This window comes from Mus musculus, chromosome 2, assembly GCF_000001635.26.
Source record: "Mus musculus strain C57BL/6J chromosome 2, GRCm38.p6 C57BL/6J".
NCBI lineage: Eukaryota > Metazoa > Chordata > Mammalia > Rodentia > Muridae > Mus > Mus musculus.
In genome coordinates, this window is record NC_000068.7 from 76,584,433 (window position 1) to 76,601,279 (window position 16,847).

The window sequence follows — 16,847 nt, forward strand, 5'->3', positions numbered from 1 at the left end:
TCACCACCTCTCGCCCTTCCTTCCTTAGGCTTCTGATGATGAGTCCTACATCAGCGACGTGAGTGACAACATATCTGAGGACAACACCAGTGTCGCCGACAACATTTCTCGGCAAAGTAAGCATCGTTTGAGTGTCCGAGTTGTTCTATCTACAGGTCACATTCTAACCGTGGCGAGTCGGTAGCCAGCCATTCCCTCCTTTCCCTCACTTTGGTATTCATAGCTTCTCTTTTGCATAATCTATCCAGGTGGCAATTATGAAATCTATTGGGTATGTGGTTAAGTAGAGAAGGTTTACTTCTAGTTATAAGAAATCCCTCCTGTTAAAATATGCGCGCATGCGCACACACAGACAACTTTGCTTTTTAAAAAAATATTTGAGTATATTTAAAACTTTGCTTAAAATCCTACCCTGATGTTTTGAGCACTTGTTCTCAAATTTATATAGAAACCATCCTATTGGATTAAGGCGCTTAGATGTATTACAGTCAGAATTCCAAGAAAGGGTTTTCTCTCTTCCACTCTGATATTATGAAGCCAGAGCGGGGAAGCATCACTCTCTCTGCCCTTCTTCCCCTCCCAGTCCTGAATGGGGAGCTCACAGGAGGCGCCTTCCGCAATGGCCGTCGCACCTGCCTGCCTGCTCCTTGCCCGGACACCAGTAACATTAACCTGTGGAATATCTTGAGGAACAACATTGGCAAAGACCTGTCGAAGGTCTCCATGCCCGTGGAACTCAACGAGCCCCTCAACACCCTGCAGCACCTCTGTGAGGAAATGGAATACAGTGAGCTCCTGGACAAGGCCTCAGAGACCGACGACCCCTACGAGAGGATGGTATGGGAACAAAGGACGGGACAGCGCCCCCTAGAGGACCGGAGCTAGGCTCCAGCCATCATGTAGACATCCTTGTTCTAGGACATTCTCACGGCTTCGGTTTAGAGAAGATTTGATCTGTGTGAATAACATAACCAAGCAAAGCCAGAAAGTTCTAGATACTCTTATTGGAAGCTACTCACGTTGTGAGGTTTCCATGGCCTGTTCTCCCGCAGGGGTGCCCAGCCCTTGGCTTTGCCATATGGAGTCAATTTACAAACGTGTTGGGCCTCATTCATAGCTACCCTGAGGTGCATGTGACCTTGAGCTGTGTGGGCATACCTGCTGGCCTAGACAGTTCCCTAAAGTTTGTCAGAAATATCCTGCTCCTTAGAGGTTAAAGCGTGCTGGGCCTTGCTTTGTCAGCTAGTCTTGAGTGCCAGGAGAGCCCATCTGTCTAAGAAAGCAACTTGCTGTTGGTACTTTGTCCTTCATTCCATAACGCTGGAGGACTTGACCTCTGCTCGAACCAGTGCCAGCAGCTATACCTGCATGCCTGTGAGAGCTGAGTGTACCTGGGAAATGGCTTACCAACTGGCCTCCTGAACCTCTGAACTCCCCGTTAGTCAGGAAATGGGGTGGACACACAAATGTGGAGGACTTGACTTCAGTTGCCTGATGGTTCTCCTAGGAGTAGTTTAACCTCTCCCTTCCAGTGTTGTGATGAAGATTCAAATAACTGAAAACACGAACAGCATCAGATCTGCAGCCCTCTACATGGATGGATGTACAGTCGGTGGGAGGAGAGGCAGGCAGACCTGGGCTGGCCCCTCCTATGTAATACTCCTTTCCTGTGACCTCGCAGGTTCTCGTCGCTGCCTTTGCAGTCTCAGGGTACTGTTCCACCTACTTCCGAGCAGGAAGCAAGCCATTCAATCCGGTCCTGGGGGAGACCTATGAATGCATAAGAGAAGATAAGGGGTTTCGGTTCTTCTCAGAACAAGTAAGTGAGGTCGCTGTCCAAGGTAAGAGGGACAGTACAGTGACGAGAAAAGCCTTGCGAACTATGTGTACGGGACAGGCTGTTTTACCAGTTGACAGAGAATGCACATAATTTAGATGCTCCATTGCCCCCTTGAAGTGCGTGTAAATTCTGTGTTTAAGCATGAATATTAACAACTTAAAATTTATTATTAGAACTGGATGCTCTTGTTTTTGTTGGGGAAGAAGGATCTTATTTAAAAAAAAAAAAAAAAAACCATTGATGATCTAGGTATTGTAGTGCATCCTGTAATCCCAGCACATGGGTAGAGGCAGCAGGGTCAGGAGTTCAAGGCCCATCTTAGCTATGCAGCCAGTCTGAAGCCAGCCCAAGCTATATAAGATCCTGTCACAAACAAACACAAACAAGAACATCCTTTATAAGAATTGGAATACTAATATGATTGCCTTTTTTTTATTACCAGGTTAGCCATCATCCACCCATTTCTGCCTGTCACTGTGAATCCAAGAATTTTGTGTTTTGGCAAGGTTTGTATTTCAATTACACTTGAGAGTCAAACGGATAAGCCTGTGGACATTTTCTAGCTACCGAAAGTACACTGTGCTCAGTTTTATCTCTGCCTTGGGAACTCAGAGCCTATTTGTAAATGTTGGCACAGATTGGCTTGAGAAATTAAAGTTTCCACTTCACTATGAAACTGTGATGTCTTGGAAATGAGATGCTGAGCCCACGGAGCTCACACGCTGTCCATCACCCATCAGAGCTCCACGCTGCCTGTGTGGTCTGGAGCCATCACCTTGCCTCGTGGCGGCGCCTTGTGGGCCTCAGTGCTGTGGCACTGATGTCTGCTGCCCTCCTGCAGAATTGCCCTCTAGCGTATGTGCAGAGATTTTCATCCCAAAGGGATGCTCACCGGCACATCTGCCTAGATGTCTAGTCGACACAGATGTGACCATGAGCATATGTACCAACCTTGATGAATGTTGCTCAGAAAAACTCTCTAGACTGAACATGGACCAATAGTTTTCTTTTATTTCAACAAAAATGGAATCGTAACAACCATTGACATAGGATTGACACTTTATTAGTTTTTACAGGCGATCCCAGGGTAATTTCAAGTACATGAGAACAATGCATCTTTTACATGCAAGTACCTTGCACTTTTTATATAAGGGACTGGAGCATCTGCAAACTGTAGTGTAGCATGTAGATTTTCTCGAACAGTCCCCCTCCCCCGAAAGGGATGACAGTTTAAACACTGAAGTGAGTCAGGGTCCTTTGACTCTTTGGAGCTCGCACTTTGAAAGGAAGGCTCTCTTATTTAAGTCCCATTGTTGTGGTATAATTTCAGTCTTATCTAAATTAAAGTTCCAAAACCCCCTCAGGAAAATAGAGAACTTATTTTTTGACTTGACCATTAAGTGTGAAATAGTTCTTTGTATGTGGAGGCTCACGGGAAGTATTACCTTCACTTGAGAGCACACCATGACAGAGTGCTGGGATTGTGCTGTATGGCAAAGCAAGAAAATAAGTTAATTCTTGATTATAACCAAGAGTCAGAAGTCTTATGAGGACAGCCCTCATCTTTTTTAGTTTATCCAGAGGGACCGGGTGATTATTACAGATTTGCAGGTAGATTTGAGTGTCCATGTGGAAAACATAAAGCCATCATATGAGAAGGAATGGTGGGCCTCAGGCTGCAGCATAGCCAGTACAGGAGATGTGTTCATTAAGTTCAACCCATGAGCTCATAAATCTGCTCGATCTGGAGGGAAAGATCTTAGTGTACTGTTTTATCTTTCGCTGTTCTCTGGGACATATAACTCCTTCATATAGGGAGACATGTGTTATAAGGCAGAGGTATAACCATACTGCAGTTATTTTTTGCATATACTTCAGGCTTGATGTGTGTGTATGTGTGTGTGACTTTTTAATCATTCAATCAGAACAACATTTTTTATTATCTGGGGATTTAAATAGGCTCTATGTTCATATGAATATATAAGCACCTCTCGCACGTACATATTTTATTCCTAGCTTCTGAAATTTATTTTGTTAAATGGAAACAAACAGGGAGAGTGATTATAGAGGAACAAATAATGAACCTGGGAAGAATCACAATATTTTCATCACCTTAGCTTTTTCACCAGGACCGTTAGGGCCTTGGGATATTAAATGAATACTACAGGATCAGTTGAATTTGCAACATATGCCTTGTAACATATGACACGGGTATTGGTTGCTGCAGAACTCATCAGACATGGAGCACTGAATTTTTGTCCTCTCGCTATCTCATCTAGATATCAGATGGAAAAATAAGTTCTGGGGAAAGTCCATGGAAATCCTGCCTGTCGGAACCCTGAACGTCACGCTTCCAAAGTATGTCGTTCTCCCTTCTCGGGCTTCTTACTTTCTCTTGCAGTTCAAGTGGGTTTCTGGAAGGTTCTAAGGGTCTATGTCCCTGTAAGCCCAAAGTCTCTGTCACTTTCAGCACAAGTATCACAACATATGCATATACTACTTATACTTTCATATATATATATGTGTGTGTGTGTGTGTACATATATATTGCATAGATAAAAGACATATTTTAAGTTATTTATAAAAAAACTAACAATGGAATTCTTTTATTATTGTGTTCTATATTAAAATTTTAGAAAACATAGGCCATAATTTTTTTAAATTAATTAATATTTGTTTTGAGAACCAAGATATTAATTTGTTGTCGTTTGCCTGTTTGACTGATCTGGGTTTTATCTGTTTGGATGGTAGGATATGCTGGGGAGGGGAGCTAAAGAGGTGGCTCAGTGTATAAAAGCACTTCACAAACACAAGGACCTGAGTTCAAATCCCCAGAAACCATGTAAAAGCTGGATACACATAGCATGAGTGCCTATAATCCCAGTGCTGTGGGAAGATGGAAGATGGGAGGTGGAGATAGGAGAATCCTTAGAAACCTCTCAGGCCAGCTGGCTTGCAGGTTGCAGGATGCACTAGGTCCTCCTAGTGACCCTGTTTCTAGGCGAATGGCAAAGACCAACACCTGAGGTTACCCTCTGACCTCCACACACATGCTGGGAGCAAGTGTGTGTGCACATGCACACACACACACACACACACACACACACACACACATACACACACACGTAAACACACAGTGTGCTGATGAATAACTAGTTTTCCTGGGAGCCTGTAATACCTGTATCATACCGGTTAGACCTTAGAAGCATTTTATTTCACTATGAAATATAGTTTTACTTGGAAATATACATAATGTGCAAACTTACACCTGATTTGTGACCTTGCCACTTCATTGGTTGGTGGAAATTCCATATATTATTCCCCAGAATCTGAATTGGATTTCTGCCATAGATCTGATTGCTCACTTTGTCTCGTTCTTTTTAACTTTTATTATGGCAACGTTGTTTGAGAGTGCTCTGAGAATAATCTTTCTCAAACGTGTATCTGGTTAATTCGTCTTCTCTCCAATCCTTCCACCAGTGTGCATTGCCTGCCTGTAAATGTGTAGTCTTCGCTGGATCATTAAAGGCCTTCCCTGCCCTCCTCAAGACCTAGAGCCCACCCCTAACGGAACTCTAGATACCATGGTTTTTCTGGCCCCTGTGCCTTACCCACCCCCCATACACCGTGTCCACCTCCCCACCGCAGAACTACAGAGTCAGCCTGGTCTGCTATGGCTTGCCCAATAACCCCTCCATGTTCCAGAAATCTAAGGACTAAACCCCTCTTCTGTGCCCATGCTTTTTTTCATTGGTAAATCGTAACCTTCATGACAGTTGACTTTTTTGAGTATTTTCTGACATGTCACTATACCAGAGGGCCAGAAGAGAGGCATTGTTGAGCTTAGCAGCTTTAGGATCATAGAACACTTCACTACTGTAAATAAATAAAGTCACGAATTTTTCATAACTACACAGAGGATTTTCAAGAAGTGAGGAGAAAGTGAGGAACTAGGAGGTTTTACCCAAATAATATTCTCCTTTGTAGGAGCAGGCACGTATCTGTGTCTGCTGCTTTTAACCAGTGCTGTATTCTTTGCAGATATGGGGATTACTATGTGTGGAATAAAGTCACCACGTGCATACACAATATCCTGAGTGGGAGGAGATGGATCGAGCACTACGGTGAAGTGACCCTTAGAAATACCAAAAGCAGTGTTTGCATTTGCAAACTCACGTTTGTCAAGGTAAGTGGCACTGTAGAAAAGGAAGGCTTGCTCGGAATGCTACCTAAGGAGGCATGGTAGAAAAAGAAGGCTTGTATGGAATGCTTCCTAAGGAAGCAAGCAGAGGAAAGCTGTTCTGCGTCCTGACTTCTTAGACATTTAGACATTTTAGACAAGAAAGCACAACTGACCTTCAGTTGCTTGAGAAATATAAGCTTCTAAGTTTGTAGAGGTCAAAAGTACCAGGCCAAAGGAGGAAATGAGTTTCTTTTCTTTCTTTTTTTTTTAAGATTTATTTTATTATTATATCTAAGTACACTGTAGCTGTCTTCAGACACACCAGAAGAGGGCATCAGATCTTATTAAGGATGGTTGTGAGCCACCATGTGGTTGCTGGGATTTGAACTCATGACCTTTGGAAGAGCAGTCAGTGCTCTTACCCACTGAGCCATCTCTCCAGCCCCGAGTTTATTTTCAAAATCTTGTGTTTACATAGTCACCCAGTACACTCAGGAAAATTCTAGACCATATTCCATTCCTATACTGAGTCCCCGAGCATCCATTACTGCCTGATGATGACAGAATATATTTAGGTGATCTTATTTATCGAGCTCATTCTAAAATAGCTGCCAGTCATTCCAAACCCACCTAACCCTTTCCTGAAGCAATCCAAATTGAGCCAAAAGAAAGCATTACCTTTGTTACCTAGAAAAAGGGTTAGGGACAAAAATGCCCATGGAACACCATTTTTCCAGTTAACACTGCTCCGAGGTAAAATATACAACACCATATCCATGTTCATATAAGTATATTACTGGCTTACCAATTATTTTGATATTGTGCCCCATTGAGGTTCATTAAGAGCCATGAGCAAAGGGAGAAAGTCTGAAGAGAAAAATAATGAACCCATGAGCTAATATTGGGTTCTTCAGCTAACAACTGATCTGGAGCTAGATAATGGCCGTCTCTCATGCCGTGGCATGAAGCAGGTTTGGTTTGGTTTGGTTTTTATGGCACTAAGAATCAAATCCATGGCCTTGCCCATGGGAAGCCAGTGCTCATACTACACTCCCAGCCCCGTGACTACCCGTTTCATAGAAATCAGTCTAACCAGCTATGATAGCACACCTCTAAGCTCAGCACTCTTGTCTGAGGTAGGGTTGTGAGTTTTGTGTCAGCTGGGCTACACAGTAAATTCCTGGCCAGATGAAGCGTCCTTAGTGAGGCTCTGCTAAGACAGAGAGCCAGAAGGGCAGCCTTCCATATTGACAGAACGTGCTGAACCACATCCCAAGGGGAAGAACGTTGTTCTATGGAGAGGACAGGTTGGGCTGATTGTTTTCCAGGTGAATTACTGGAACTCCAACGTGAATGAAGTCCAGGGGGTGGTGATAGACCAGGAGGGGAAGGTGGTGCACCGGCTGTTTGGGAAATGGCACGAAGGACTCTACTGCGGGGTGGCCCCCTCGGCAAAGTGCATCTGGAGACCAGGTGAGACCACCTGAGCTTCCTGGTCGGGAGGCTGTGGGGAGGGAACACTGGGGCATACCATGGAGTTTGCCTTGCATTTCTGTCTACTAGAGACATCCGAAATGTAAATGCTCAAGGCACTTGCCGTTACATTTATACTCAACAAAGAAGTGATATGTATAATCCATGACTGGATACTTGATTATTAAACGACAGGCGGAATCACTGACATGAAGTAGAGTGACCTGTTGAAATCTGCCATGGGAAGTTGCTTTAAACATAATACATACATGCAAACACTAGGTGCACTAAATAAAGATAGATAAATAAATATAACTGAGATGCATAAGCAAGCCCTCATATGTGTTTACTTTTTAAATAAAACAAAGGAAATGTAGCATCTTTAATCTGCCAATGCAGAAACTTGCCACCGTGAGTGATCTTTTTCACTTGAGCAGCAGAACTGTGGCATGCTGGCACTTAATAAAGGACATTGGCAGAGCCAGGCAGTAGATTAGCATGTAACTGAGTATCAAGTATGAGTGGGAAAAATTTTGCCAGGGAGCATTTATTTTCATTGGAATTTGTCAGGCAACCTCCAACTTAGTTATTGGTTTCCTAACGGGCAATACTGCATACTTATAGACTTTCTTCTGGTAGTGTAATTAATGCATTCTTAGTGACTAATTACTGAATACTGAGCGTGCAGCAGCCTTGTTCTAGGTGGCTGGAATACTTCAGTAAGCAAACCAGACAAATATTCCTGGAATTTACTAACAAGCACCAGTAAGAGGTTGGGGTGTTAGTCAGTGGTTGGGTACTTCCTCAAAGAAGTGAGGTGCCGGGCATCAAGTGCAGTCTTACTTCACTGCTAGGTGTGATGGTCATGCCTGCAGCCCTGGTACTTGGGAGAGACAAGTACTAAATTGGAGAATTGTTAGACTCCAGGAAATTCAAGACTAGCCTGACAGAAAAGTGAGATACACACACACACACACACACACACACACACACACAATGTTAAAAATAGTTTTTAAACGTTCTAAAGAAATACTAGTAATATTCATTTATGACTGCATCTTTGTAAGGAGGATATACATGGCAGATGTTTCTGGTGAAATATTAATGTTTATAGTTAACCAGCATGGTCTTTGTAAAGTTACCGAGTTCAGTGAATGTAGGCTATGACTATAATATAAGGTTTTATTTAAAGGCTGGGCTTTATAAAATATGCTAGTCTTTCAGTGCTAGCCACCAACATAAACCATTTCACCCAGCAAAACAGAATCCGTTTAATGACTCAAAAGGAAAGCACGGTGTTATGTTCATAAGGACAGACCTGGGCCCTCTTTCAGAGCTCTTCCTGACGATGTTGGCTCAGTCCCTCACTCTCAGCCTTTCCTTCTCACAGCTGTTCTCTGTCTCCCTCCAGGTTCTCTGCCAACCAACTATGAGCTCTACTATGGCTTTACAAGATTTGCTGTGGAGCTCAATGAGTTGGACCCCGTCCTGAAGGACCTCCTTCCCCCCACAGATGCCCGATTCCGGCCAGATCAAAGGTCAGGGCACCTGCAGAGTTTCTGCGGTATCCTAGATAACAACACAGGTGTCAGAGGTCATCTGGACTATGTACAACATCACTTGTTTGCTCCTTTCTGCATTCGTTCATCCCCTTATGCACCCAGAAATACCTGAGTTTCCAAATCTTGGCAAAACAGCATCTGTAGGGTCGTTAAAACAGAAGCTTATTTAAATGGCCAGTTATATTGGGCACAAAGCTTCCTCCATTTTTACCAAATGTCAGACTTGCTCCTCCTTACATACCCTTATACCCTCCTTACACACCCTGCCCTGTAACATGAAGTGTCGTTTAAACTGAAGATCGAGAAGGCCAGGGGTCTGGAGCTTCCTCAAAATATATTGGTCCCAGAAGTGTGGGATTGTACTTAAACCACCGAATTCAGGTTTTGTTGTTTTTATATGATCCATGATGTCCTCCACTTCTACAGAATCCATTTTGTTCCCCTAAAATTTTGTCTGCCATCTGCATTCCATCCAAGATCAGCTCCCTGTTTCCCATGTGTGTGAGCAGTTTCCCTCCTAAAATGCTCTTGGCATGGCTTTCAGGACGTTCTGTCCTACATATGATTCCATATGTGTACTAAAAAATGCAGTGTATGTTATTCCCAGAATGTGTATCACACTGATTGACATTTAATTTCATCAATTAACTTTTTACAGTATATATTATATTATGCACTACTATGTGTTCTTGTTTCGAAATGTAAAGGTGCATCCATGCATCCATGTGTGCACATGTGTGTGTGTGTGTGTGTGTGCACGTGCACATATGTGGCAACCCAACAAAGAGCCTGTGTTTATTAGCTAATAAACAGTCTCCTCCCTACCACAGTGCCGCATCCCATCCACAGATGTAAACATTTACAAATCACTGGTTCTCTTGACCTTCTTTTTCATCTATCTGACACTCCTGGTAAAAGAGGAAGACTCCTTGCTCTCAATTTGATGTCTCAATAGAGGACAACCAGTCACCATCCAGCCATCACATAGCCAGACACACATCACATCCAGATAACACAGAGAAGTGCTCAGGGCCAAACCTGTCACCGGTTCCCATTCCATTGTATTCCCAATGGAGTAACTCAGTCCACATACACAGAAACTATAGTAACTGATGTACAGATTGAGAACACATGGCCTGGGACAGACATGAAGGACCATCAGTAATGTAACCACAGTTCAGGATTTTATATTCTCAGTAACCAGCAGGTAATGCTATGCCAGTATTTTTTTTAAAAGGAGCTAACATTGGAATATCAACTGTATTCTGCCTAGGTTTTTGGAAGAAGGGAACCTAGAAGCCGCAGCCGCAGAGAAACAAAGAGTTGAGGAACTCCAAAGATCGCGAAGACGCTACATGGAGGAAAACAACCTTGAACATATACCAAAATTTTTTAAGTAAGTCAGCCATACCACAAGTTTGTGTTTTACTAATGGTTGCCACAGAACAGGAGGGACTCGTGGTAGGGAAAAAGAAGGTTGCAGAGTGCCTAGGGAACATAAGCAAATGTGGGTAGCTTTGCATCAGACAGTGAGAATAATGAATCAGATTTTGTGCTTGTAAAAGTTAGTGACTATACCGGCCAGCTCTTCTCAATGGTCCTTCCTTTCTGTGGACAGTGATGTAGAGGAGCTCACCAGAGGACATTTCCCTTTCTCTGGACCCTTTGGAGTGGCAGGAAGGTATTCCCACTCCTCACACAGGCAGTGGTTGGGGCTCTGCCCCCAAGGGCACCGTGACTCCATTAGGATTTGATTTTATTTCTGTCACACAGAGCTTGTGTCTGCTCAGATTTGGCCCCACTGTGGTTAGACCAAAGATGATTACTACAGGATTATTTAAAGGATTATATAAACATCACACAGATGAGTCTGTGGTTTCCAGATCCATCATCTGTCATCCTCCTGAGCATGCACAGGGTAACATCCCCCCCCCCCCTTAGAGCCATCTTCTCAAGATCACCCTGTGCTGCAAGTGCAGACTCACTCTTCAGAGATTAGCAGGATGCCCTTCAGGAGGCCTACAGTGTTCTCTTCATAGGGCTGCAGTGTGCCCTTCTGACATGGGCCTCACAGGCCTTTGCAGCTACTGATGCTGGTTGCACTGTTCCTGGGAGGTAGCTCTAACTTACGATGCTTACAGAGCTGTGTTTGAGCCTCTGTGCTTTCTCCTCCTTGCCCAGAGGTAATTAGAGGTCATTAGTTCCGGCCCTTAGTCTTTTGGTCTTTTTCCTTCTTTCTTTTAGTTCAATCATTCAATGACAACAGTTACTTTATTTCTGGCCAGAAATTTCCAACTTATCAACTGTCGGCAGATAGGACACTATTTGTATATAATACCCTTGATGTTATTTGTGGCTAACATTGATTTTCATATTTTCACAGAAAAGTTATTGATGCAAATCAAAGAGAAGCCTGGGTTTCTAACGACACCTACTGGGAGCTTCGAAAGGACCCTGGGTTTAGCAAAGTAGACAGCCCCGTTCTTTGGTAAACTGGAGACATAGAGCTAGCCAATATCCCACACTCGGAATGAATAAATAACTATGCACAATTATGTTTCTTATAGCTACGCGTGGTTTCTGGGTCGACTGAAAAGCTCCCATTGGCTTTTCTATTCATCTTTATAATGGATTTTCAAAAGTGCATTAGACAAGGCTCCTAACCACTTTTGGATCCTTTCTGTTTTGCTGCAACCATATTCCTTAAATAAATAAATAAATAAATAAATAAAACCCATGCCCTCCTCGGAAAGCAGCCTAAAAGAAGGAGAATATAAAATCCAAAGTCGGGAGAGTCAGAAAAGAAGATGAAACTGTAACAGGCGCTTCAAGCTGATCAGGAGAGTTTTAAATGATGTACAAACTACACGTTCCGTCTGCTGTCTGAAAGCGTCATCCCATACCTTAGGAGCTCCGGGGCCGTAGTCGGTTAGTTCAGACTTGAAGTGTGTTCTTTTGATGTGGTGTGCTTGTTCTCAGCCTCGTGAAAATCGACAACGCGATGCTTCCCGAAACCCACTCCATCTTTACGACATTGTTCATGCCTTAAGAAATGCAAAGATGTACAATAAACTGTTTTCTAAATGTGTGCTCATAGGTGTATGTGAAGGACAGAGTGCTGGCGTGATTCACTTTCTTGGTCAGAAGGTTGATTCAGCTGATAGAAGGATTAAATGAGGGAAAAACACACTTTCCTTTGCTAAGTCAGTTCTGCTGTGGTGGATCTGAGGGGCAAGAGGGCTAAGGTACTGTATCCTAAGTTAGATCTCTGTATCCAGGTCGTTCTTTAAGTTCCTGTCCTATGTCCAGATAGTAAGCCATCCCTCCTCCGTCTGACCTCACAGTGTGCCCTGGTATTTGGCAAAAGTTGTATCTGATTTGGACGCCCGTCATCAGTGTTAAACTTCAGTAGGAAGTAACAAAGCCCAGTTTCTGCCTGGGCTGGGTGGTACCACAAAGCACACAGGCCATAGAACACATCCCTGGCTCATGCCCGCCACTCGACACTGTTGCGATTCCATGGAGAACGAAAGCTTATTTGCATTATGTAAATGGATCCTATGCATAATCATGTTTCTTTTTTAAAAAAAATCAAGCGGTTCCATATGATACACGGTTACATATTAAGCATCTACCTTGCTAAGGGCAGATATATAAAACTTAGGCTTAAAAAAAAGTAATCCATTCCAAAGGTGGGGTCAGGCAAGGTTTGATTTCAATCCTTGAGGTTTTGTTTTTCCTCCACGGGTACACAGAGGCTTTTGTAGGAAGCTTGCATTGGCGTTTTTAAGTTCTTGCATGTACATGACAATATAAACACCCGTATGTTTTTTAAAAAAAAATCTCTTAAGGGGGCTTCCTAGAGAATTAGAAACTTATATATATTTTATTGTTAGAGTTTTATTCTTAGATTCTTACCATCTGAATTTAAGTGTTACTTTAGACTCTGATAACAAGGTTAGTGACATTTTATATTTTGTTAAGAGGTATCTATCAATCTCGGTGTTATTTCTCCCCCCTCCCCGCCCCCGCAAAGTATTCCTAATAATGGCTAACTCACCATAAAACCCAAACCTTTTGTGAACATGGAGGGAAATCCAGAGTTTCCCCTAGATGGAGCAATATTTTAGTTATCCCCAAATTCATCTCCCCATTCATGTACACCATGCACACAGCTGTTAGTCATTCGAATGAAACTTCGCTCTCCAAAGAGTTCCCGAAGTCAGAGCCAGAGCCAGGCTTCCGCTTACACGGCTTTCTCCATGTGCTCCTGAGTCCTAGGTGACTCGCCCTGCAGTTGCAAAACCTTCCCCCGTGTCACGGACTACTTTTTTTCTCGGTTCAACCCGATGCTGTTTTATCAGTGCATCTCTAGTTATGTCTGATTTTATATTGAGTTAGGACTTAATTACAGTCCCGTGGACCTCCTCATAAAAGCTGGTTCTCCTCCAACTGAGAAAGCTTACAGTACAATTTAAAGTGGGTCTCGCCTGCACTTACTAGTGTCTGACGAAACAGTCTTACATCTGCCTAAGTAATAGAAGAGCCCTGCAGAATAGAGATGCCACAAGGAGGGACTGCGAAGGTGAGGTGATCAAAACACAATAGGAGATGTCCATTTAGTAAAGGACAGAAGGCCCAGGACACAGCAGGGAAGTAAAGACAGCTCCCAGGTTTGGATTAACTGAGAAGAAAGGAGAAACAACAGATGAAGCCTTTGTAGTCAGATAGTAAGGTTAAGATGACAAATAAGATAAGGTCAGATCTACCCGGAAACTCTAATAAGAATTTCAGGATGCAAACGAGAGAAGCATGGGATTAATTACAATCACATTGTATGGCATCCTCCATTTTGAATCTGTTTGGAGATTTTGGTTCCCCCGGGTGTGACCATTATGTTGTCAGGTCTCGTCTCAATCACGTCATCAGTTAGGCTTCAAATTCCCCCACCCCCACCCCAGCACCCGACTCACCCATCTCCAATGGAACACTCACTTGTCTTGCTGAAATGGCCTTGTCCTTTTTGTTCACACAGTGATTATAAAGAACTCTATTGAAATTTCATTTACATGACATTTCAGCTATTAAACCTAAATGACAAGAGGGTGGAGTGGTATAGCTTATTCTCTTGATAAAAAATGTGATGTAGCCCTTGGAATTTTACATAAACCACTATATTTGGGAGATAGTGGTTTTCTGTCAAAGGGCCGTAGGAAGGCTTAGTATGCCTGTGTTCTTTTCCATGCTTTATTTTCAAAGCTCCCTCCCCTCTGGCAAAATTGTCCTGAGAGTGACAGTGACCCTGAGGGGTTTGCCAGACTGGGCTGACTGGTCAGTACCAACCTTTGCTGAGGCTCACCAAAATTGGATCATTTTGATGCTGAATGCTGTTAACCAAGGTGTAAATGTACTCTTCAGTGTTGCTGATCTTTCTTATTTTTTAATTGTCATTATTTTTCTTGGGTTATTTTAAAATGATGTCCATGTTCTCTCCAGGTAGCTGTAAAAAATAAATAAAATAAACTTCATTTAAGATACCTGTTAGTGCTACATGTCAGTTGTATGTGATTGCAGGGTCAAATGTCATTCTTCTGCCTGAGGGAAACCAAGGAAATTGTGGTACAGAGGCCACCAACTTGTCAACTTCCCAAATCTTTTGTGCTCAAGCTCTTGATTCTTCTGGCCTTGTGTTATTCTGCATTAGCACTTACCAGTCATTAGATCCTGTTCTAATGGACTAGCATGGAGCTCAGAGAGGGAGAGACGCTCTAGGAAGGAAACCCTGATTAACGTGTTTAGTTTAGTAGTAAAGAACATTTTTTGTTACTCTTCTGTGGGTTTAATTATCCATCCTGTTTAATGCTGTTCTCTGTCATCCTAGAAAATAAAGCGTTTGTGGGAGCAGAGCTCCGCCCAGCAGGGGGCAGAGCAGATGTTTGCACTTGGCTCAGTATGTTATGAATGTGGCACAGTAAATAAAGTTTGTGTACAGAATATTAGTTTATTTCTATGAGAGCAATTATGTTCAGGATATATAAAAAATGTATCTAATTAAACCATTACGGATCTATTTTGTGCTCTAGAAATGTTCTTTTTTTTGGGTTGGGGGGAGTGTCTATAGAGCTAAAAGTAAAATGTTGATGTGTTCTCATGGGTTTGGTTTCGTCTCCCAAATGCTCCGTGGCTTTTGGGAAAGACTCCATATCACCCCAGGAATCTATCTTAATTGAGTTTGGTTTGTAAACACTTCTACTTTGAAAGTTGTGCATTGTGTGGCTCCTTCTCTGAAACAGAAACTAGCTTTATTAACAACATCTTCAGTACCTCTTCTGCCTGTCACGGAGATGTGGAACCTTTCTGCAGTGGCCGCTTTCAAAAAGAGAATGGCAAATTGCATTGGATGGGTTTGGCTTCATTCTTCTAACCTGGGATCTAAAGGATGGATAAATGCTGTGATGAAGTAACATGCCCTACATCCTAAGTAGATCAGGCCCTTAGGACAGACAGACAGACAGACAGACAGACAGACATCTGGCAGATGCCTCGTCTGGAAGAGAATTGGTGTTGTACTCTTGCATTGGCTTTTCAAAACAACAAGCTTGTCTCTCTATCCTCTGGTCCTTACAAGCAGAAGGGGAGATGCTGCTGGGTACCATGTCATTGTCTGTGAAATGGGCTGTCTTCATGTGTAATCTCAGTCATTCGGTATTAGAAACTGCTTCATTCATTTTCCTCATGAACAGTATTAATTCTTCATGAGTTAAAAGGTTCCTTATATACACATATTATGAGTTATTTTCCAAACTGATAGAAAAAAAAAAGTTAACCAAAAGTTCTCAGTTTCCATAAATTTTGTTTCTATCTGTACCTTCCTTTCCAAAATGAGTTAATTGTAAAGAAAAGGATATTAAATTTTTGGTAAAATAAAGTGGAATCCTGTGTGGGGTCCGTCTGCTTCTTCTCTCAGCATTAGATCAGATGAGGAAGGGAACTGAACTCTTAGACAGGACGATGATAAAATCACTGCTCCCTTACATGTCTGCTCTCCCTCAGTGTTTCATCTCAGGCCTTCGGGAACTAAAATGTTTGCTGTGCTTTTTAAAAAGCTGGATAAAAATGTTATATAATAAATGTCACACGTTGAAACTGATACACAACCTGGTGTGTGTTGACTGCAGATACAGTGAGACCAGCACAGAAACAGCACAGAGCATGCCCATCCTTCCAAAGCCTTTCCAGGCTCCCAGGGAATCTCTTCCTCTCCACCCAGAAGCAATTGCTGGTCTTTTTTTCTTTTATATTAAAGTTTGCATACTCTCTTATATTTATAACATTCAATATTTGTGGGTGTGTGTAAAATAATTATATATTCTCCCTAGCCCCTATAAAAGACACACACACTCCTCAGGGCAGCCTCCTCCTCTCTCCATCTCCTTCCCCTTTGTCTCCCTGGTCTGTGCTGAGACCTCACACTAGATCCTTAAGTCCTGGCTTTCTCTATTGCCCAATCACAGGCTCTAGCCTTAACCTTAAACTGGGGAGCAAGGCTCACATAACAAAGGCTGGTTTGCTTGGAAATTTGCTCATCTTGAGGCAACCTGATCTTGGAGTACAGAATTTAATATTTGAAGACATAGAGGAGAGGGGGTGCACAGACGTACCAATTCTTATATTCAATCAAGTCTCCGCACACAAGAGAAAATGGTTCTGGGCTGGCGAGATGGCTCAGCAGTTAAGGGCACTGACTGCTCTTCCAGAAGTTCTGAGTTCAATTCCCAGCAACCACATG

At 42.8% G+C, this 16,847-nt stretch overlaps 1 protein-coding gene across 13 annotated transcripts in view; it reads left to right on the forward strand.

Moving 5' to 3' along the window:
• Positions 1-16,215, forward strand: part of Osbpl6 (oxysterol binding protein-like 6) — a 194,144-nt gene extending 177,929 nt beyond the window's left edge. For 10 of the 13 annotated variants that reach the window (XM_011239862.3, XM_011239864.3, XM_011239866.3 and 7 more), the window contains 10 exons: positions 29-116; positions 584-837; positions 1,682-1,819; positions 2,283-2,346; positions 4,120-4,198; positions 5,882-6,026; positions 7,352-7,496; positions 8,908-9,034; positions 10,332-10,454; positions 11,442-16,208. In XM_011239862.3, coding sequence (XP_011238164.1) covers positions 29-116; positions 584-837; positions 1,682-1,819; positions 2,283-2,346; positions 4,120-4,198; positions 5,882-6,026; positions 7,352-7,496; positions 8,908-9,034; positions 10,332-10,454; positions 11,442-11,550 — 1,272 coding nt within the window. In that variant the 3' untranslated portion in view covers positions 11,551-16,208. Of the gene's footprint in view, positions 1-28; positions 117-583; positions 838-1,681; positions 1,820-2,282; positions 2,347-4,119; positions 4,199-5,881; positions 6,027-7,351; positions 7,497-8,907; positions 9,035-10,331; positions 10,455-11,441 lie in introns of all 13 variants that reach the window. The other 3 variants (NM_001290733.1, NM_145525.3, NM_001290734.1) reach the window with 1 other exon arrangement.
• Positions 16,216-16,847: the final 632 nt, after the last annotated feature.